This window comes from Erpetoichthys calabaricus, chromosome 3 (genome assembly GCF_900747795.2).
Source record: "Erpetoichthys calabaricus chromosome 3, fErpCal1.3, whole genome shotgun sequence".
In the NCBI taxonomy this organism is placed as follows: domain Eukaryota; kingdom Metazoa; phylum Chordata; class Cladistia; order Polypteriformes; family Polypteridae; genus Erpetoichthys; species Erpetoichthys calabaricus.
In genome coordinates, this window is record NC_041396.2 from 64,655,412 (window position 1) to 64,679,862 (window position 24,451).

The 24,451-nt window shown below is 38.1% G+C and overlaps 1 protein-coding gene across 1 annotated transcript in view; it reads right to left on the reverse strand.

The window, feature by feature from the left end:
- taf1b (TATA box binding protein (Tbp)-associated factor, RNA polymerase I, B) overlaps positions 1-24,451 on the reverse strand; it is a 181,575-nt gene that overhangs the window by 79,643 nt on the left and 77,481 nt on the right. The window contains exon 9 of the mRNA XM_028796877.2: positions 18,055-18,202. Coding sequence (XP_028652710.2) covers positions 18,055-18,202 — 148 coding nt within the window. The remainder of the gene's footprint in view (positions 1-18,054; positions 18,203-24,451) is intronic.

Below are 24,451 nucleotides of genomic sequence, written 5' to 3' on the forward strand. Positions count from 1 at the left end.
CTTGGATATTTTTTAATATTTTTAATTACACCCCATTGTTATAGGTATTATTTGTCAAACCAGCAGCCACATAACACACAGACAATTGTAGGACACAGCGCGTTGGCTCTTTAAAGCGGAGATTTTAAAGCACTGTAATAAATGGAAAATCAGAATTTTCCATTTGTTTTAATGAGAAAATCTTGGCATTAAACAACAGTCAGGGATGTCAGGTTTAAGTGTGCAATGGACAGAATAAGGTGCAAAAATGATACTTTCGGGGCACCAGAAAAGCATTTAGGAAAATATTTGTGGGATGAAAAAAAATATATATGTTGTGAAGTGGTCTGGCTGTAAGTTTCACTAATAAAGATAACCATTCAAAATCACGAGATGGCTGATCGTGGAAGTGAAATGCAAAAACGAGCAAAATGATGTAGCTTTGCACAGCACAGTCTGGAGTAACAAAATTAGCGCGGGTAAAACAAACAACTGGACTTTTACAATCAAATGTCAGTTTTTGCCTTCGAATAACACAATTTTTTAAATAAATTCAAATTATTTTAGAATAGCTATGTTTGATCAGATAGCTCCAGACAGTACATTAGCTTACAGTTAACTTTTAATACATAAAGGTATAAATAGCATCATTCTCAATGATGTACCCAAATGAAAATTCTTGGCCGATGCTAGAGCTGAATTTCAGAAAACACTGGGCCAAATACTGAAAGCATTTTTAATGTGTTTATTTTTTGCCATTGTATAAGGCCTACATTATATCAATTTCACTTTTGATTTACACACTGCAAGTTGGTGGAAAGTGCAGCATACAGTATTCATAATAAAAACAGTAACAAAACAGTTGTGCAAATAACAATAGATACCATGTAGTATACAAGTACATCAAATAATGTATACTTTCCCTACCAATTAGAAATTCAGTTTAAACCAGAACATAAGAGAGCAGATTAAAACATACCAACAGCTTGGTCAACTTACCTTGGCTAGAATGACTGTGCTGTCATGGTTTGCTGGCTTGTAAATCTGAAACTCTTGCACCTAGCCATTAGTAACGTGTGTGTGTGTGTGTACTCCCAATTATTAACTGTATACATTTAAAAATTGTACATAATGCATGCACAGTCTAAAAAGAAAAAGTTCATGATGTTAATGTATATGGAGGAAGTTAGATTGTCTGGATGCTTTGTCTATTCCTTGGCTGGCAAGTTGTACCAGTCCAGATTGTTAATTAAAGATCAACATGTTTACAAAGTGCAACTTTGTGATTTGATTTAATTAATCCCGGTATGACCCTTTCTTCTTTCGTGTCATTTGGCTTAAGTAAAATAGCTGCAGTTTGTCACAGTATGTCATTACTACTGGTGTTCTTCATTACAAACAAACAAACAAGTATAATCCTCTAACAATGTTGTCCATGCTCCATAATACAAGGTGGTATAACGTAAGGCTTATTTTCTACAGAACGTCATGTGCTATTTGAAAGTGTCATCCTTAACTAGTGTCACTTATTGCGGCCCAAAATTTGTCATGTTTACTTATTTCATCGAAATCTGATTGTGCCATTTTTTGCATTTTTGAGACGAATACTTTCTATGGCTGAAAATTCACCACTATTCATACCATTCCCATTTACCTTTACTTTTCAGAAATTGAACTTATTAATGCCAGTATTTCAGTGTATATACTGTAAATATTCTGTAAATTGTTTAACTTCTTAAAATTTTAAATGTTAATACACGATCAAAAGTAAAACACTTCTTAAATATGGATTGATCTAGCTGTAAGGATAAAGGATATTTCACAGCTCTTAGCATTTAAATCAACATTTAAGGATTTGGGTTCTTCTTGAGACCTGTAATACTCAGTATATTTCACCATGTTCCCAGTTTCACATGCGTATATAGAGTGTTAAAAGCTTGTTTTGCAGATCATTCAATACAACGCCTTAAAACGAACACCTTGTAATGATCATCAAAATCACAGAACAAAAAAATAAATGAACAGCAGGCCTAATGAAATATTTCTAAAGCAAAGCTAATATGCAGTGCCTCAGGGGAAGTCTCTTGAAGTCCCAAAGTTAAATTCCTAGGTATTTATTATTTTGAAGATATAAAAAATGATGCATTTTACTGTATTATATACTTTGGCGTGTGAAAATGCCAAATGGCTGCATAGATTAACTTTTGCATATGTTAGCAAACTATATGATGTGCAGCTAGTTACAAATATTTGCTTTCACTGACACAAGCTTTCATACAGTGTACTTTCAGCATTGTTTGTACTACAGTATGTTAGAAGTACATCGGAATTTTAATCAATGATCACAGACAGCAAATTAAGAAAAGCATAATAAAGTACAATATGGCTTATAATCTGGAACATCAGAACACAAAAGACAACAGTGAGCTAAAAATGCAGGATATAAAATGGTCATGTTTTTTGTTTTCCAAGCAAAACAAAAGGTGAATACAGTATGATGCAAGTGTTACATGATTGAGTCACAGTATGACCACTATATTCTCATCTGTTCTTTCTGTGCTTTATAAGTAAATTGTATTAATGACCACAATTTACTTGGAAAACTCACTCCATAGATAACTTGTATCCATCATTTACTCAAATATTTCTTATATTTTTGCCAGTTACCTGTATAAATGTTCATAAAGAACTAGCCAAAAAGTGGACAAAGAATAAATACTCTAAATATGAAAATACGACTAAAATTCACAGTTAATTATTTTGCTATTGTTTGAGTGATATCAGTCTTATTTTAAAGTTTTTAAGAGTAATCACTGTGTGTACAAATAGAAATCTATAGAATTTGATTTACTGTAGCTGCTCCACTACCCTTCTACACCTTTCTCATATTATTAGTTACAGATTTTATACTACAGACGATCAACTGTTGATTTACCACCATTAGTATTAAGGTGGTAGAGTGGGTTGTTCTTCTGCCCCACAGATACAGACTCCTGAGTTCAAATTATGGACCAAGCATAGTCTATGTGGAATTTGAATGTTCTCATTTGTGTTTTTTTTTCCTATATGGGGATTTTGAATTTCCCTCCCACATCCCAAATGGCTCTAATTTAGATTGTATGAGTGCAAATAGGAGCATACATCAGTGTGCCCTGAAACAAACTGGCACCCTGTCCAAGTTATATTCTTGCCTTACATCTGATGCTCCAGGGACAGACTCCAGAAACAACAACCCTAAATTGAATTAAGCAGATATGTAAGCAATGGTGCAACTGTCCATACACACAAAGAAGTGAGAGGGTGGTAGACAGCTAGGGTACATTTTTGCACCCTAATAGCTGCTTTACCTACAGAGCAAGAGAAGTTCACAACTGTTAGGCAGCACTTAGGCCAAGGTACCACTTTGTGGTTTTCTAACCAGAAGTATATGGATGGATGCACTACTATTAATTTCATTAGCAATATGCAATAACACTTTTTTCCCTACCCCATTATGATGGGCTAAAACCATCACTAACATTATTCGTTTGTGGGTTAATTATTTAAACTTATTATAACATCATGGAGTCACATTGCATAATGCATCAAGTTCACAATAGTTTTTGTTTTTCTAATATAGCCAGTAGTTTATCCTTCAGGTCTAAAACAATGGAAGGAGAAAGATTTTGGGGTTGTAAACACATCTATGTTTATTTAAAGTGCTGCTTAAAAATGTGGATGTTTATTTTTACTTACCTCATTAGTACTGGATTGTAATGTTGCATTATAAATAGTTTTGTATAGTTTTGTATAAAGAGCTGAACCAGGTGTGTCAAGGATTTAACATTTCAATAAAGGAGAGTAGATTTTTTTTTTTTAAATGAAAGTCTTAAGTTATGCTGGCTGTTTTAAATGTGTGGATACTTGAACTAAGTTTTAATTTTACTGTTTGTAAAATGTTGGATTGTTGGTATAGGAATGAGAAAATGTGTTTGTTCTCGTTGCATTAGGCCCTTTAGACTTATTGGGTTAAATAGTAAATTCTTATCAGGGCTAACAGGTATAAAGCCAGGTGCATTCAAAGCATGGGGAAGGTGAGATTTAGGTATGCTATTGTTAAGAGTACTACAATGAGTTTTTGCTAATTCATTTGTTGCTTGGCATTAATATATTAACTTTTGTTTGGAAAAATAAAAGCTATTTTGATATGGGTTTAATGGACACTGTCTTTTTTTTTTTTTACTGTATTTAGCAGACGTTCATCACATACATCATTTTAAACTCAACTTCTAGGTTCCAGTATTAAAATATACTGTACCAGGGCCAAATTAATTTTATTCATATGGAATACCATATGTAAAACATTGCTTCTGATTTGCTTGGCTATAAAAACATTGCTCCTGGTTGAGACATGGCTAATAGAATCTAGTTTTGTGTTTCAGGAAGGATTAAGCATTCTTCATATAGTTTTCAGTGTTTTTATTATTTTTAATTGATATGTTCAACTGTTACTTTTATCTGCCCAAAAAAGTAATTTATGGTGGGTCTGGTATATAAGCATGAAAGAACATTTATTAATGCACGAAGAAGGTAAAGAGAAGCAATTGTTGCATTATTATTATATTAAGATGCTAAACGTACCACATTTTTATTACTGCACAAAATACTTATATACTGTATATATATTTATTTATTGTCACACACGTGCGTATGGGAGGCAGCTAAAGGGCTTGAGTAAGGGCAGTTCCGAGGCATACCGGGATGTGGCAGAGTGCACTGACTCTTTTTCTCCCTTTCCTGTAGACCATTCATGGGAGATTCCACCTGGCTCTCTTGACGTCACTTCTGGGACCGAGCCTATGGAAGGAGACCTTGCTGGCTCCGGCCCGTGATGTCACGTCCGGGCTCGAACCAATGGCTGAAGACCTTCATAAGCCCGACCCCTATGATCTCACTTCCCCTTTAAAAGCCTGCACCTTTTCCCTATTCCCTCAGTTCTGTTTTGGATTCGGTTTTGTGCACAGCAGTGCTGTATTTATTTACGCAACTTTGCAGCCAGGAAACCAATTATACGGGTGGCTGACCCAAACCTTTTCATGACTCTGTGTCGACTTTCTGACAATATTATGTATATATATATATAAGTATCTGCCTGCATTTCTCAGCATTGAGAACACCATTAATCCTGACCAAATCTCCAACTCCATTTGCAGAAATGCAGCCCCAAACGTTCAAGGAATCTCCACCATGCATCACGGTTGCCTGCAGACACTCATTATTGTACCACTCTCCAGCCCTTCGACGGCAAACTGCCTTCTGCTATAGCCAAATATTTCAAATTTTGACTCATCAGTCCAGAGCACCTGCTGCCATTTTTCTGCACCCCAGTTCCTATGTTATAACAATAAACAATCATTATTTATATTTCTGAAAGCATTCTTTGTTTACAGCATTTTTTCACACCTGCCTAAAACTTTTGCACAGTACTGTATATATATCTATATATATAAAATCCCTGTGTGCGTCCAGGTGTCCATGTGTGGGTGTCTTCTGGTGAAGTGTGCATGCGCGGGGCATGGTGCGATGCGCAATATTACTATCAGAGAAAGTTAGAGGCGTTTTACGGAAATACAAACCAGTATTACTGCGAGAGGAAATTAAAGGTACACAATACAGTGACACATATTACAGCCACATACAAGCCAGTATTACTGTCAGAGGAGATTAAAGGCATATTACCGACGCGCACGCCTCTATTACCGCCAGAGAAAATTAAAGGTATATTACGGACGTACAAGCCAGTGGACGTACAAGACGGTATCCTTCAATAAGGGCGCACACAGGCATCCTTCAATAAGGGCGCGCACAAAAAGGCGAGCCTCAAAAGGGCGACCTCAATTGGGCACAGCGAATAAAGGCGCGCGTAAATAAAGATCTGCACCTTTGTTGCTCTTCACATATTCCAGAGCCATTTGAACTAAATTATCTACGAACGCCTTTATTTGCCGCGCTCAATTGAGGTCGCCCTTTTGAAGCTCGCCTTTTTGTGCGCGCCCTTATTGAATAGAGCCGTACAACACAGTATTACTGTCACAGAAAATTAAAGACACACTATACATGGCGGCAGCCCACGAAGAACAGTCAGCTCAGCAAGTAAACATCAACAAAAGAAAGGCTGAAAGAAAGAAAAATACGACCAACAAAAAGAATGAGGTCAAAGTCCCTTGCCATTTAATATAGACTGTTCCTACTAATGTTTATGCACTACTGTTCTAGCGCCCGTTATTGTAACGGGCTAAATGACTAGTATATATATATATATATATATATACACACACACACACACACACACATATATATACACATTTATATTATATACTAGCAAAATACCCGCGCTTCGCAGCGTTGAAGTAGTGTGTTAAAGAGGTTATGAAAAAGTAAAGGAAACATTTTAAAAATAACGTAACATGATTGTCAATGTAATTGTGTTGTCATTGTTATGAGTGTTGCTGTCATATATATATACATATACACATATACACACACATATACACACATATACAGATATATAATATATACATATACACATATATTTTTTATATATATATTTTTTATATATATATATATATATATATATATATATATATATATATATATATACACATACATACATACATACATACATATACACACATAGATGCACTTACAATAACATAGAAATCAATATAAACAACATTAACATCATTATCATATGAGAATATGAATATATAAGAAGCACATTTCATATAAATAGAAATTATTAAACAGTAAAATCTTCTTCTATAATTTGCTACCGTGGCTTTTCGTTGGTCTGTCCAGGATTTTAAATCACCTGTAGCTTGCAAACCGTTTCACCTATTGACTTGAAATCTGGTACACATATAATACGTCACGTCTGCTATCCGCTTTATGGGTGATGATTGTATCACTCTTTTTATGTTTATTTTATTCATTTTAAAAATAACGTAACATGATTGTCAATGTAATTGTGTTGTCATTGTTATGAGTGTTGCTGTGTTTTATATATATAAAATACACACACACACATATAAACATATATATACATATACATATACACATATATATACATATCTACATATATATATATATATATATATATATATATATATATATATATATATATATATATATATACATATACACATCCACATATCAACATATATATATACACATATATACACACACACACGCTTTATGGGTGATGATTGTTTTACTCTTTTTATGTTTATTTTATTTAATTGTAGAATCAACTCCTATCTGCGCACACCAGGGCGGCCGTGGGCGGATGCGTATGGTGTATTCACTCCATGTTATCGTGCATTGCGCTGTCAGTGGTATTTTGATAAAAGAATTTGAACAACATATAAGAAGCGTATAAATCATTAAACAGTAAAACATTAACATTTAAGAAGTAAAGTTACATTAAGTACTACTGCAGTGCCTTCGGGTATACCTCATTTTTTGTTTGCCCATTACATGCTTAAATGTATATATTTTTTGGTGCACCTACCGGAGAACACGCGACATATAACCGAGCGTGGGAGAAGCATGGATTTTAAACACGCGTTGAGTTCATCTGCTGGTCTCCCTCGTGGAATAACTGGTAATGTTTGACTAAAATGTACAGCGAGTAAAACGACATTACCTCCTATTTTTTTTTTTACGATCTCTGAGATGTTGCTTTTTTCGGTTCAAGGCTTCATAAGCTGTTTTATGTTGTATGGTGTACTTATCCCAAACCATCATCTTTGAATGTTGCAAGACTTTCGCCTTGTATGTAGATCGGGGTAATTACATTCATTGCATTCCTAGTCTGAATCACAATCTGATTGTATGGGTGGTTACCTGGCACTGTAGGGTTGCCACCCGTCCTTTAAAATACGGAATCGTGCCGCGTTTGAGAATGAAATTGCGCGTCCCGTTTTGAATCAATACTGGACGGGATTTATCCCGTATTTTTTTTATCATTTTTTTTTTTTAAAGCAGCGTCTCATGCAAATCATCCCACACGCATTTTATGAAGATGCCTCCTTTCCTACTTTTGATTGGGTAATACTTGATGTCATCGTTAGTTTGATTGGTGTTTTTAACTGTCCAGTGAGGAGGGCGTGTCTTTTAAGTACAGTCTGCAAAGTGTTGGCACTGAGATGTGGCGTCAGCGCCATAGTTGAAGCCCCTAACGTTGCGGTCAGCAAGTCGGCTAACATCCGCCATGTGCCGTCTTTCAGTTGCGAGAAGCAGATCATAGAATGGTTGAAACTGTTGCCCCTAACGTTGCGCCACGGCGTGTGGTTCGTTTATACCTCGTGTCTTCTCATTAAACTTTTATCTCGCGAATATGTTATTGCAATCTGCAGCGGGAGCGTTTGTATAAACTTAATTTAAACTTACGTTTTACACCATGCTTTGTTTCTCTTATGAACATGCTTGTATGCTTAACTCGCTCCGTTCTCAATTGTTTAATTAATTTTTTGCTCCATTTCCCCCTACTTCGTTCTTTTATCTCGCGAATATGTTATTGCAATCCTTAACGGGAGCGTTTCAATAAACTGATTGAAAATAGTTTTGCATTTACCTTTTTAGTAAAAGGCGAGCTTTTAAGCCTGAGAAATCACCCCGTAAATGCACACGTTTAATTGGACATGTGTTAATATGTATGGTTACACAGTATTAAAAGACAGTGAACAACGTCAGTTACCTTTGTTCCCGCGTTTGATAAAAGGTGAGCTTTTAAGCCTGAGAAATCACCCCGTAAATGCACACGTTTAATTGCACATGTGTTAATATGTATGCTTACACAGTATTAAAAGACAGTCAAAAATTAATGTCATTTACCTTCGTTCCCGCGTGCGACTCGTGCTGTAAATCTCTTCCTTGTTTTTAGTTCCCGTGATTACGTAGGAGGCGTGATGACGCGATACGTGACTCCGCCTCCTCCATTACAGTGTATGGACAAAAAATATGTTCCAGTTATGACCATTACGCTTTGAATTTCGAAATGAAACCTGCCTAACTTTTGTAAGTAAGCTGTAAGGAATGAGCCTGCCAAATTTCAGCCTTCCACCTACACGGGAAGTTGGAGAATTAGTGATGAGTGAGTCAGTGAGTGAGTGAGTGAGTGAGTGAGTGAGTGAGTGAGTGAGTGAGTCAGTGAGGGCTTTGCCTTTTATTAGTATAGATACACACACACATATATATATATATATATATATATATATATATATATATATATTTTATTAGTATAGATACACACACACACACATATATATATATATATATATATATATATATATATACACACAGATAGAGAGAGAGAGCTGGCAAACATATTAATGGCTACAGTCTGCGGGTAAAGGGAACTGAAAACTGACAGTTATTGCCAGGTCAACAAAATATTTTGATGGCAGTGAAGATGGATGGAAAAAAAAGACATTACATTAGGATTGAAGGAGTTCATTGTAAGCTGTGATTTTTTTGATAACAAGCAAACTCCCATATGTTTTTTTTGGGTGAGCCTGAAATTTCAGCCGTTAAATCAATATCATGGATCACTGCAAAGATGCAAGTGTAGGCATATACACTCATTGCCTCTATGGAAAACTGCCTTTAACTTTTAATCCCATGCTACATCACTTTTATAGTGCTTTGGTTGATGTGGTATGGGAACTCAATGAAAAAAATACTGTACAGTATAGAGCCTTTCATAGTGCAAACTATCATAGGTAGTTTATTTCGTAATATAGCGTCCATCGGGATAAAGGAACCACCTGATAAAGGAGGTTAGGAGTACATGTTGATACAGCCCTTTGCCGCACCCACCACATGACAAACCAACTCAAGATCCCAGATTAGGACCCGAATGCAGCCATGAAACAGGTGACACCTCAAACCCACACTAGTTCAGATGGAACTGAACTGGAGTGCAAGTTCTGCCACCAAACCCCAGGTATTTCCCTACAGGTTAGAGGGCCTACATGCAGATTAACGTCATACTCAAGACGGAGCAATTGCAGGTTAAGGGCCTTGCTCAAGGGCCCAACGAAGTAGAGTCACTTCTCGCGTTTACAGGATTCAAACCAGAAACCTTCTCATTGTCAGAGCATATCCCTAACCTCAGAGCCACCACTCTGGCCCACTGTCCGCCCTACCTGATAAGCAAGCAAGCAAAACGTCCATCTCCTGTTTAGTTAGCCAGATAAGATCAAATGGAACACATTGACAGTTGTGTTCTAGACACCGTTTCATCATTTCTATTCAACATTTTGAAGGGAATGGCTTCTTATAATTCAACTTTCTTTAACAGGAAAGCAGGTGTAGATTAATTTCGACTCATGTGGTTTTGTTATTTGCATAAGCTACTGGTAACTACAAGTCTTAGCAGTACACAAGGGCAACATTTGAAAGGGAAATCAGGAAGACCAAAAGAAAAAGAAGTAAAAAAAAATTATATTTGTCTAGTATTTTCACGTATAAAGAAAGCAGTAAAAAGTCTGTAGCTACAAGGACTATAAAGAAAAATCAATGATTTGAAGATTATACAGTACTACCAAAATTAAATAAATAAATAAAACACCAGTAGGCCGACAACAATTAGCCAACAAGTTAGTGATGATTTATATAAACTCCTAAACAGTATTTTTCAAAAATAAATACACACCAGTAAAATATGTAGATTGGACCACAGCAAATATTGCCACATTACTTTACCCCACCCCCTTTGCCAACCTTGCAATCTACAGTCCAATTATTTTAATATGTAATAGTTTGAAAATGAACACAAATGCATAAAAATATAGTGATTTAAATTATGAATATTCTCCTGTAGGCTACTGAAGTTTCATTTTAATTTAGGTATTTCTATTTAGTACTAAAATATTTACCTTCATTCTTTTTTTCTTGACCTCATTATGTGTTTGTTACCTTTATCACAATATACTATAGACACGCAAACCTCTTGTAAAACTGAATGGTTCTGCTATAAAATGGGACATGCAAAATATCAAAATGATTAATCATATACTCATGATAATGATAATCGTATACTCATGACTTCCCGACAGAAACTTAGTTACAACAGCTGTAAGGTAAAGTATGTGTAAAACAAAGTAAAACTTTATTAATCTGTTAAATAAAATGTAAAATTATACAAAATTTTCATTCAATGTGGAAATAATGATTTTGTCCTTGCAATGACATATTAAACTGTGTGCTCAAGGTTTTTAGTGATACTCAGAATTCTGGTTACTGATATTCTTGCTGGTTTCATTTCATGTTTAACCGAAGCATAAAAGCTAAAAGCTCAGAGGTTTTCTTATGTAATCAGAAGTAATTTAACATGATAGATTTGTATTCAAAAGAAATACTATCAAACAAACACATTACATGGCAGTTAAATGTGAATTTACAGTCTGTGTAACTGCGAGGAAATTTAAAGAACACAGGTGGGATGATCACTCACATCATACTGATCAACCAGCATTTATGCAATAAGCAAAGCAAAAGCAACATACAATGCAACATTTTTATCACTCTATAAATGAATATGCAAACCAGACCTTTTGCTTATTAAATACATTATTTGGCATTCTGTGACTTTTTTCCCCAATGACTACAAATAGGCTGAAGCATCCACAAGCACTTCTTAAAAGGCAGGAACAAGCTCTATATGGGAAACCACTCCATTTCCACTATCACTGTTATACACCCACAGAAGGCTGATTTAGACTTACCAGGCGGCCTAATAAACAGGTTTTCGGGATATATATATATATATATATATATATATATATATATATATATATATATATACACAAGGAGGCTCCGCCCTCTGCTCGCTTCGCTCACCTACCCCCGGTGTTGGGTATCCCGAAATACATTAGTTGAGCTTGTTCGTCTTGGAGCCGTGCCCGCTTTGCCCGCGGCATTTCAGACGCGCGTTGTAGGCGCCTGCGTTCATTGATTTTATCCAGGCGGGCTCATGTTTGTATATCCGTCAGTCAAGCTCGTTCGTTTTGAACCCGTGCCTGCTTTGCTTCCGCGTTTGTTTTGAACCCGTGCCTGCTTTGCTTCCGCAGTCTCAGACGCGCGTTGTAGGCGCCTGCGTACATTGATCTTATCCAGGTGGGCTCGTGTTTGTATCGTTGAGCTGTATTGTGTTTGAATTTGGTGTAAAGCATTCAGCGGTTTGTACAATCCCAAGCAACACATTATTCCTAACTTCACTCCGCAGTAGTGCCACTCACAATATGGCGGTGACGCCTGCGCCTTCACTCCGCAGTAGTGCCACTCACAATATGGCAGTGACGCTTGCGCCTTCCGTACTATGTCGGGTTTCACTATGCACCTTTGCCTTTCGTACTTTCCCGCGCCTTCTGTACTATCTTTGTGAAACTGTGGGGCCTCCGTAGCCTCTTCCGTTTGAATCTGGGCTGCAGCGCAGAATCCTCTTTTTTGTGTGGCCGTGTCAGTAGTCGTTAGCTATGGGCGCGTTGTTGCTTTATTTCTCATTCACGTCAGTTGAGCTCTTTCGTTTTTGGGCCGTGACTCCTTCGTGTGCAGTGGATACGACTTCGCTTGCGGTGTATGAGACGTGCGCTGTACGCGCCTGCGCAGTACGTCTCATGGTCCCATCGCCGTGTACCTGCGTCCATGCCATCCGGTTTACCATTCTCGGTTAATAATATGTATATATATTATATATATTCTTTGTTTACAGCATTTTTTCACACCTGCCTAAAACTTTTGCACAGTACTGTATATATGTGTGTGTGTGTATATATATATATATATATATATATATATTATATATATATATATATATATATATATACACACACACATATATATATATATATATACAGTACTGTGCAAAAGTTTTAGGCAGGTGTGAAAAAATGCTGTAAACAAAGAATGCTTTCAGAAATATAAATAATGATTGTTATCAATTTACAAAATGCAAAGTGAGCGAACAAAAGAAAAATCTAAATCAAATCAATATTTGGTGTTACTACGTTTTTGCCTTCAAACCAGCATCAATTCTTATAGGTACACTTGCACAAAGTCAGGGATTTTGTAGGATTATAGTCAGGTGTATGATCAACCAATTATACCAAACAGGTGCTAATGATCATCAATGTCACACGTAGGTTGAAACAGTCATTAACTGAAACAGAAACAGCTGTGTAGGAGGCTTAAAACTGGGTGAGGAACAGCCAAACTCTGCTACCAAGGTGAGGTTGTGGAAGACAGTTTCATGTCATGGCAAGACTGAGCACAGCAACAAGACACAAGGTAGTTATACTGCATCAGCAAGGTCTCTCCCAGACAAAGATTTTAAAGCAGAATGGGGTTTCAAGATGTGCTGTTCAAGCTCTTTTGAAGAAGCACAAAGAAACGGGTAATGTTGAGGATCGTAGACACAGTGGTCGGCCAAGGAGACTTAGTGCAGCACATGAAAGACACATCAAGCTTATTACCCTTCGAAATCGGAAGATGTCCAGCAGTGCTATCAGCTCAGAACTGGCAGAAACCAGTGGGACCCAGGTATACACATCTACTGTCTGGAGAAGTCTGGCCAGAAGTGGTCTTCATGGAAGAGTTGCAGCCAAAAAGCCATACCTCCGACGTGGAAACAAGGCCAAGCGACTAAAGTATACACAAAAACATAGGAACTGGGGTGCAGAAAAATGGCAGCAGGTGCTCTGGACTGATGAGTCAAAATTTGAAATATTTGGCTGTAGCAGAAGGCAGTTTGTTCGTCGAAGGGCTGGAGAGCGGTACAATAATGAGTGTCTGCAGGCAACAGTGAAGCATGGTGGAGGTTCCTTGAACGTTTGGGGCTGCATTTCTGCAAATGGAGTTGGAGATTTGGTCAGGATTAATGGTGTTCTCAAGGCTGAGAAATACAGGCAGATACTTATCCATCATGCAATACCATCTGGGAGGTGTATGATTGGGCCCAAATTAATTCTGCAGCAGGATGACGACCCCAAACATACAGCCAAAGTCATTAAGAACTATCTTCAGCGTAAAGAAGAACAAGAAGTCCTGGAAGTGATGGTATGGCCCCCACAGAGCCCTGATCTCAACATCATCAAGTGTGTCTGGGATTACATGAAGAGACAGAAGGATGTGAGGAAGCCTACATCCACAGAAGATCTGTGGTTAGTTCTCCAAGATGTTTGGAACAACCTACCAGCCGAGTTCCTTCAAAAACTGTGTGCAAGTGTACCTAGAAGAATTGATGCTGTTTTGAAGGCAAAGGGTGGTCACACCAAATATTGATTTGATTTAGATTTCTCTTTTGTTCATTCACTGCATTTTGTTGATTGATGAAAATAAATGATTAGCACTTCCATTTTGAAAGCATTCTTTGTTTACAGCATTTTTTCACACCTCCCTAAAACTTTTGCACAGTACTATATATATATATATATATATATATATATATATATATATATATATATATGGAAGAGAAGGTCTGTGATACGGTTTGCATATTTGCAGTTGGAGATCCACAAAGGGAGAAAAAAACGAATCACGTATCATAAAATAGTTTTATTCCTGAGCTTTCAACCCCTGTCAGGGGTCTTCATCAGAGGATAATGCTTAGACTTACAAGAATCAAAGGCAATATATAGCAACACATTCAGTGGGGGGTGGGTGGAGGTGACTAAGTCCGTATGATCAAAGGGGGGGGGGGGGGGGGGGGTGTGTATCATTAAATTAAAGTGCATATGTCCTTCTTAAGTTGGCATATGCTGGGTTTATGTCCAAGTGTCTGTTGATGGCATTTTCATCTGATAGCCAAGACTCGGCCAACTCTCTGGCGCTTTTTGTACTGGCCTTAAATTTTACTTTCACGTTGTCCCAGTTGAATGTGTGTCCTGTCGATTTAGTATGTGCATATATCAAAGATAGTGCGTCCTTTCTTCTGACGGCGTTGCGATGTTCCTGTACACGTGTTGAGATTTTTTTTGACGTTTGTCCTATGTATACAGCTGAGCAAGAATTGCATGGAATACTATAAACTGCGTTTCGTGTTTCGGCTGTCGATTTCTTGTTTTTAGCATTAAACAGGACCGTGCGCAGATTGTTGGTGGGTTTATGTGCTATTTTGATGCCCCACTTGGTCAGGGTGCGTGCCGTGCCTTCTGACACATTATGGTGGTACGGGAGTGAATGCCAGGTGGGGTGGGGGTTCTGATTTACGTCGCTTGTATGCTGATTCCTTTGGCGCCTGCTGTGTAGACTCCGATTAATGAATGATTTGGAGTATCCGTTCGAGGTGAAAAGTTGAAACAGATAGCGTCTCTCATTAATTTTTGTTTCCTTGGTATTACAATGAGTGTGGACTCGTTTAAATAGGGTTTTCACGCAGCTCCGTTTATGAGATACCGGGTGATTGCTGGCGTAGTGTAGAATCTTGTCTGCGTGGCATTGTTTACGGTAAACACTTGTGGTCAAGGTGGCGTCACTATTTCATTTGATGTAAATGTCCAGGAAATTGATGTGTCGATTATTTTCTTTTTTCATTGTGAACTGGATTGCAGGGAATATTGTGTTAATATGATTGAAGAATTCATTCAGCTGGTTCTTTCTTAATATGACGAATGTGTCCTCTACATAGCGTATCCAAATTTTGGGTGTAATCTGGGATAAAGCTATGTTTTCAAATCGTTGCATTACCAGTTCAGCTAGGAGTCCCGATAACGGTGATCCCATCGGCATGCCTTCTTTCTGTGTGTAATACTTGCCGTTGAAATGAAAGTGCGTTTTTTGGCACCTAATATCACTTTGCCAAAAAACGCACTTTCAGAAGGACATATGCACTTTAATTTAATGATACACCCCCCCCCCCCCTTTGATCATACGGACTTAGTCACCTCCACCCACCCCCCACTGAATGTGTTGCTATATATTGCCTTTGATTCTTGTAAGTCTAAGCATTATCCTCTGATGAAGACCCCTGACAGGGGTTGAAAGCTCAGGAATAAAACTATTTTATGATACGTGATTCGTTTTTTCTCCCTTTGTGGATCTTCAACTGCAAATATATATATATATATATATATATATATATATATATATATATATGTATATATATATATACATACATACATACACACACACAGTATACAGTGGTGTGAAAAACTATTTGCCCCCTTCCTGATTTCTTATTCTTTTGCATGTTTGTCACACAAAATGTTTCTGATCATCAAACACATTTAACAATTAGTCAAATATAACACAAGTAAACACAAAATGCAGTTTGTAAATGGTGGTTTTTATTATTTAGGGAGAAAAAAAAATCCAAACCTACATGGCCCTGTGTGAAAAAGTAATTGCCCCCTGAACCTAATAACTGGTTGGGCCACCCTTAGCAGCAATAACTGCAATCAAGCGTTTGCGATAACTTGCAATGAGTCTTTTACAGCGCTCTGGAGGGATTTTGGCCCACTCATCCTTGCAAAATTGTTGTAATTCAGCTTTATTTGAGGGTTTTCTAGCATGAACCGCCTTTTTAAGGTCATGCCATAGCATCTCAATTGGATTCAGGTCAGGACTTTGACTAGGCCACTCCAAAGTCTTCATTTTGTTTTTTTTTCAGCCATTCAGAGGTGGATTTGCTGGTGTGTTTTGGGTCATTGTCCTGTTGCAGCATCCAAGATCGCTTCAGCTTGAGTTGACGAACAGATGGCCGGACATTCTCCTTCAGGATTTTTTGGTAGACAGTAGAATTCATGGTTCCATCTATCACAGCAAGCCTTCCAGGTCCTGAAGCAGCAAAACAACCCCAGACCATCACACTACCACCACCATATTTTACTGTTGGTATGATGTTCTTTTTCTGAAATGCTGTGTTCCTTTTACGCCAGATGTAACGGGACATTTGCCTTCCAAAAAGTTCAACTTTTGTCTCATCAGTCCACAAGGTATTTTCCCAAAAGTCTTGGCAATCATTGAGATGTTTCTTAGCAAAATTGAGACGAGCCCTAATGTTCTTTTTGCTTAACAGTGGTTTGCGTCTTGGAAATCTGCCATGCAGGCCGTTTTTGCCCAGTCTCTTTCTTATGGTGGAGTCGTGAACGCTGACCTTAATTGAGGCAAGTGAGGCCTGCAGTTCTTTAGACGTTGTCCTGGGGTCTTTTGTGACCTCTCGGATGAGTCGTCTCTGCGCTCTTGGGGTAATTTTGGTCGGCCGGCCACTCCTGGGAAGGTTCACCACTGTTCCATGTTTTTGCCATTTGTGGATAATGGCTCTCACTGTGGTTCGCTGGAGTCCCAAAGCTTTAGAAATGGCTTTATAACCTTTACCAGACTGATAGATCTCAATTACTTCTGTTCTCATTTGATCCTGAATTTCTTTGGATCTTGGCATGATGTCTAGCTTTTGAGGTGCTTTTGGTCTACTTCTCTGTGTCAGGCAGCTCCTATTTAAGTGATTTCTTGATTGAAACAGGTGTGGCAGTAATCAGGTCTGGGGGTGGCTACGGAAATTGAACTCAGGTGTGATACACCACAGTTAGGTTATTTTTTTAACAAGGGGGCAATTACTTTTTCACACAGGGCCATGTAGGTTTGGATTTTTTTTCTCCCTAAATAATAAAAACCATCATTTAAAAACTGCATTTTGTGTTTACTTGTGTTATATTTGACTAATGGTTAAATGTGTTTGATGATCAGAAACATTTTGTGTGACAAACATGCAAAAGAATAAGAAATCAGGAAGGGGGCAAATAGTTTTTCACACCACTGTATATCACCTGGATGCTCATCTTGCACATGATGGCTAATACATATACAATCCTTCAACATTTTCTTTAAATGTATGCAATACTGTACAGGAATGCCTACAGTATGTATGCAGGCATCAATATTCATGGACATGCATTTGAGCACAGAGAACATAGCAGGAACACACATATGTAGCATTATTAACAGGAAGAAGAAAAGCCTGATTCTTTTTTGGTTTTCTTTTTATGGCATGAAATAGTCTATATACAAGTTACTGTCAAAAATTAATTTTTAGCATACCTGGTAAGTTGGCTTCCATAAGATACTTTATGCAAAGGATGTTCGGATGAAAATAACAGTGTTCAGTAATTTGTGGAAAACCAGGCAAGCCCAGAAACCAAGCCAAACGAACCATGCACTGCTGTACAGAATTGTATGTAGGAATTTTCTAAAAATAAATGAAAATACATATCAATTTTCAACAAAAATCTATATTCTTACAGCTTTTGAAAGATTTGAAACTCTTTCCTAAATTCAAATTGCACAAAACAGTATGCTATTATATGTCTTTGCTCTCAGTCATATTTACATTTTACAATTGGGTAGTTATATGGAAGATCCAAAAAATATAAATCTAAATATGTTCTCAGCTGTTATACATCCATCAAAACTATTATCATCTTGAAGAAGGTATTAAAACATTAACTACATTTTAATGTTGCTTTTAGAAAAGGAACTGTTAGTATTGAAAAATTACAATTAAGTTATTTCATACCATTCTTAATAATAATTCTTTACATTTATATAGCTCTTTTCTCACTATTCAAAGCACCTTACACAGCGAGTGTGGAGCCACTTCAACCACCAATAATTTGTAGAATCCACCTGGGTGATGCAACAGCAGTAATTTTTACACCAGTACACTCATCACACATTAGCTACTAGGTGGTGAAGTGGTTAGTGAGATAGCCAATTATAGACAGGGGATGATTAGGGGGACAGAATGACTACGCCATAGAGGGCAATTCAGCCTGGATATTGAAAAACACCCTGCTCTTTACGAAGGACGCCCAGAGGTCTTATAACCACAGACAGTCAGGACCTCAGTTTTAAGCCTCGTCCAAAGGATGGCGCCATTTTTACAGCACTGTATCCCCATCACTGCACTGGGGCATTGGGGATCCACATTGAGTTCACAGGGTAGGAGTCACCTGGTGGCCTCACCAACACCTCTTCCACCAGCAACCCAAGCTTTTCCTGGTTGGTCTCCCATCCAAGTACTGGCCAGGCCTCAACATACTTAGCTTCAGGTGGATGACCTCTTCTGAAGTAAATGTGGTATGGCTGCTGGATACTTATTCTAATGTTATTTTTGGTTTTTATAAAGTGAATTTCAGGAAATACAATGTTACTCATGAACTAAAACCTATTAAAATAATCAATGTTCACTTTACTTTAAATACTCACTTATTAATAATTCTTTGCATCCATTCAGTCTACTTCCTGCAGAATTTGGAAAATTGCATATTTGTGAACATAAAATGATCCCCAACTAACACTTTTTTTTTGCAGTTATTTCAACAAGAGATGTACATGCAATTTTTGGACACTTTAGAGCAGTTCAATGGTAAGTTAAAACTGTGCCCAAAACCTACTACATTGTATCTGAATAAAGGTAAATGTTATTTGTGTAGAGACTTATGCAGTGAAAGGCAGCACATTCAAACAGCATGTTAGTCATCAACCTAAATAATAGTGTTAAACTCCTTTTTTCACAACGTTTGCCAAATAAACACTAAAAGTTTATTTTAAGACAAAAACACAAACATAAATAAAATTAAAACAAGACAAGATGAAAAAGACATAAAAAGACATAAAAAAACATAAAGTGCAAGTATATGGAGTTCAAGTTAACTACTGTACAAAGCTCAAGAGAATTTTTCAATCCTAATTGTACAAGCAGAGCTTTTGGAAACTGAAAGTATTGTGATTACACAGATCAAACTTTTTTCAAAAAAACTTTTTTCTTCTTTTTACTTTGTCGCATACGAAGTATAGGGAAAATATTGTAATCGTCCAAAGATTCGATCATCGATTCATCAAAATCACGACACATTTTATTGGAAACACGATAACTTGAGTACACTTTCACTTAGGTTAACCAAATTTTGCATACAAGTATTAGGTACAAAACATAGATTTCTATCAACTTTTGGGCTATTTCTGTTAACCGGAAGTGGTACCTGACCTTTTATTCATGCAGCTGCAGAGTCCGATTTATTCAACTTTACTTTTATAACAATTGTTCAATATATTACTAATTTGATTTGATTTGTTGTTGACGGTTCTTTAATGTTCATAATATAAAAACATAATCATTGTCTTGCGGTTTACTCCTCAAACATCCATCCCAATATCTGAGTATACAAAAAAGTCTAGGGGAGACCACTCCCAATTTTTTCAGTATACCTTTCATTCAGGATTAATAAAGCTATGCCTCAGTCCCTATAATTAGTGGTCATTTTCAATTCTTAACGCATTATCGACATGGGTGTTTTGCTCTCTAAAAAACTAATGATAACTAGGGGGCAATATTTTCCAGATCTGCATAATATATTTATTCAGATATTTATTCAAATATTAAATATTTTATTTAAATTTCACAGGCTTTGCATAATATGCATACCTTGTCCAATTTTAATAGTTAAAAATATACTATGCTTTATACTGACATATCTATAATTATGAGTTTTGTATATAGGCAAGTTAACTTGTCTGATCAGACAGTTCTTGCATTTTGCATAACTTTCACAATATTTTGTACTTCTTGGCTCTCAGGCTGGTGATATGAGATGGAGACCGTATATTTGTGTCTGTAAACTCCCACCCCCCCCCCCACCCCCCACAAATGAGAAATGTTCCTGCATCCTACTTCCATGGATCATATCCCCTTTTATGTAGGGTTTATGTTATTCTTCATGCTTTGTAAAACCAACTTTGACTCTGCAGTAAGGCTGAATCATTACAAGGTTCATGCGTTCTAGTAGACAGTTATTTAGAAATAAGCCTCTCAGCATTACCAGTTATCAGCTTGGACAAGATATTGCACCAATTTTCACTCATTTTTTGTTTGATTGCCTCAGTATAGTCGTCTTCTTCTTTCAGCTGCTCCCGTTAGGGGTTGCCACAGCAGATCATCTTCTTCCATATCTTTCTGTCCTCTGCATCTTGTTCTGTTACACTCATCACCTGCATGTCCTCTCCCACCACTTCCATAAACCTTTGCTTAGGCCTTCCTCTTTTCTTCTTCCCTGGCAGCTCTATCCTTAGCATCCTTCTCCCAATATATTCAGCATCTCCTTTCTGCACATGTCCAAACCAACGCAATCTCGCCTCTCTGACTTTGTCCCCCAACCGTTCAACCTGAGCTGACCCTCTAATGTCCCCATTTCTAATCCTATCCATCCTCGTCACACCCAGTGCAAATCTTAGCATCTTTAACTCTGCCACCTCCAGCTCTGTCTCCTGCTTTCTGGTTAGTGCCACCGTCTCCAACCCATATAACATAGCTGGTCTCACTACCATCTTGTAGACCTTCCCTTTCACTCTTGCTGATATCCGTCTGTCACAAATCACTCCTGACACTCTTCTCCACCCTGACTGCACTCTCTTTTTCACCTATCTTCCACAATCCCCATTACTTTGTACTGTTGATCCCAAGTATTTAAACACATCCACCTTCGCCAATTCCACTCCTTGCATCCTCACCATTCCACTGACCTCCCTCTCATTTACACACATGTATTCTGTCTTTTTCATTCCTCTCCTCTCTAGAACACATCTCCATCTCTCCAGAGTCTCCTCAATCTGCTCCCTACTATCGCTACAGATCACAATGTCATCAGCAAACATCATAGTCCACAGGGACTCCTGTCTAATCTCGTCTGTCAACCTGTCCATCACAATTGCAAATAAAGGGCTCAGAGCCGATCCCTGATATAATCCCACCTCCACCTTGAATGCATCCGTCACTCCTACCGCAGACCTCACCACTGTTACACTTCCCTCGTACATATCCTGTACAACTCTTACATACTTCTCTGCCACTCCCAACTTCCTCATACAATACCACAACTCTTCTCGAGGCACCCTGTCATATGCTTTCTCCAGGTCCACAAAGACGCAATGCAACTCCTTCTAGCCTTCTCTATACTTCTCCATCAACACCCTGAGAGCAAACATCGCATCTGTGGTGCTCTTTCTTGGCATAAAACCATACTGCTGCTCACTAATCATCACCTCACTTCTTAACCACTACTCTTTCCCATAACTTCATGCTGTGGTTCATCAATTTTATCCCCCTACAGTTACTACAGTCCTGCACATCTCCCTTATTCTTAAATATCGGCACCAGTACACTTCTTCTCCATCCTCTCACTTTCCAAGATTCCATTAAACAATCTGGTTAAAAACTCCATTGCCAGCTCTCCTAAACACCTCCATGCTTCCACAGTTATGTCATCTGGACCAACGGCTTTTCCATTTTTCATCCTCTTTATAGCTGTCCTTACTTCCTCCTTGCTAATCCGTTGCACTTCCTGATTCACTATCTCCACATCATCCAACCTCTTCTCTCTCTCGTTCTCTTCATGCATCAGCCTCTCAAAGTACTCTTTCCATCTGCTCAAAACACTCTCCTTGCTTGTGAGAATGTTTCCATCTTTATCCATTATTAGCCTAACCGGCTGCACATCTTTCCCAGCTCGGTCCCTCTGTCTAGCCTATCGGTACAGTTCCCTCTCTCCCTCCTTAGCGTCCAACCTCTCATACAACTCATCATACGCTTTTTCTTTAGCCTTCGTCACCTCTCTCTTCACCTTGTGCTTTATGTCCTTGTACTCTTGTCTACTTTCAGCATCTCTCTGACTATTCCACTTCTTCTTTGCCATCCTCTTCTTCCTCTGTATACTCTCCTGTACTTCCCCATTCCACCACCAGGTTTCCTTTTCCTCCTTCCTCTGTCCAGATGTCACACCAAGCACCCTTCCTGCTGTCACCCTTACTACATCTGCTGTAGTTTCCCAACTGTCTGGTAATTCTTCACTACCACCCAGTGCCTGTCTCACCTTCTCCCTAAACTCAACCTTGTAGTCTTCCTTTTTCAACTTCCACCATTTGATCCTTGGCTCTGCCCTCACTCTCTTCCTCTTCTTGATCTCCAACGTCATCCTACAGACCACCATCCTATGCTGCTTAACTACACTTTCCCCCGCCACTACTCTGCAGTCTTCAATCTCCTTCAGATGGACTCTTCTGCATAGGATGTAATCTACCTGTGTGCATCTTCCTCCACTCTTGTACGTTACCCTATGTTCCTCCCTCTTCTTAAAATATATCTTCACCACAGCCATGTCCATCCTTTTGGCAAAATCCACAATAATAATAATACATTTTATTTATATAGTGCCTTTCCCATGTTCAAGGCGCTTTACAGAGTTTAAGAAAGAACGGCAGGGTATAATAATAATAATAATTCTTTGCATTTAAGTATATAGCATTGTACAAACTGGATAAAAAAATAAAGAAGATTAAGACAGTACATTCAGAGAAAGAAGCCTAACAGACAACATAATTGATGGTCTAGCACACACACATACAGGTTACATGAGCATCCTGACATAGAGGTAAACTGAAAGAGGGGTAATAAAGTCAAGTACAGCTATAAGCCTTCCTGAACAGATGAGTTTTGAGTTGTTTTTTTAAAAGAATTCATGGAGTCAGCTGACCCGATTGTTTTCGGTAGGTCATTCCAGAGTCTGGGCGATATACAGCTGAAGGCCCTGTCACCCATGGAGTGTAGATTAGTGTGGGGCACAACAAGATTGCCTGAATCAGAGGATCTTAGTGGGCGGACAGGCACATAGTGATGGAGAAGGTCACTGATGTAGTTGGGCGCAAGGTCATTTAAGGCTTTGTAGGTTATTAGTAGGATTTTATATTCAATTCTGCAACTCACAGGGAGCCAGTGCAGACGGAGCAGGATGGGTGTGATGTGCTCGCTGCTGCTGGTTCGAGTAAGGACTCTTGCAGCCGAGTTTTGAATAAGCTGGAGCTGTGATATAAGATTAGAAGGGGCACCTTCCAGTTGGGAATTACAATAATTGATGCGGGATGCGATAAAAGCATGGACAAGTTTCTCAGCGTTAGAAAAGGAGAGGAAGGAGCGAACACGGGATATGTTACGGAGGTGAAAGTAAGAAAGTTTCTTAATGTGGTTTATGTGGGCAGAATAAGAAAGGGAGGAATCAAAAATGACACCAAGATTCTTTGCAGTAGAGGCAGGTCTGATGAGATCACTGCCAAGATGGACTGGGAAAGAGCTCATTTTATTAAGTTGCAGTTTAGTCCCAATTTGCAAGAGGTCAGTTTTGTTGCAATTTAATTTTAAAGAGTTCTGCTCCATTCAGCTTTAATTTCACTGAGGCAGGTTGTGAGCTGAGAGAGCTCTGATGAAGTTCCACTTTTAACATTGAAATAAAGTTGAGTATCGTCTGCATAAAAATGATAACCCAGTCCAAAGCTATCCTCTAACCTTCTTCATTCCTCTCCTTGACACCATACCTACCCACCACCTCCTCGTCTCCTCTGTTCCCTTCACCAACATGTCCATTGAAATTCGCTCCAATCACCACTTTCT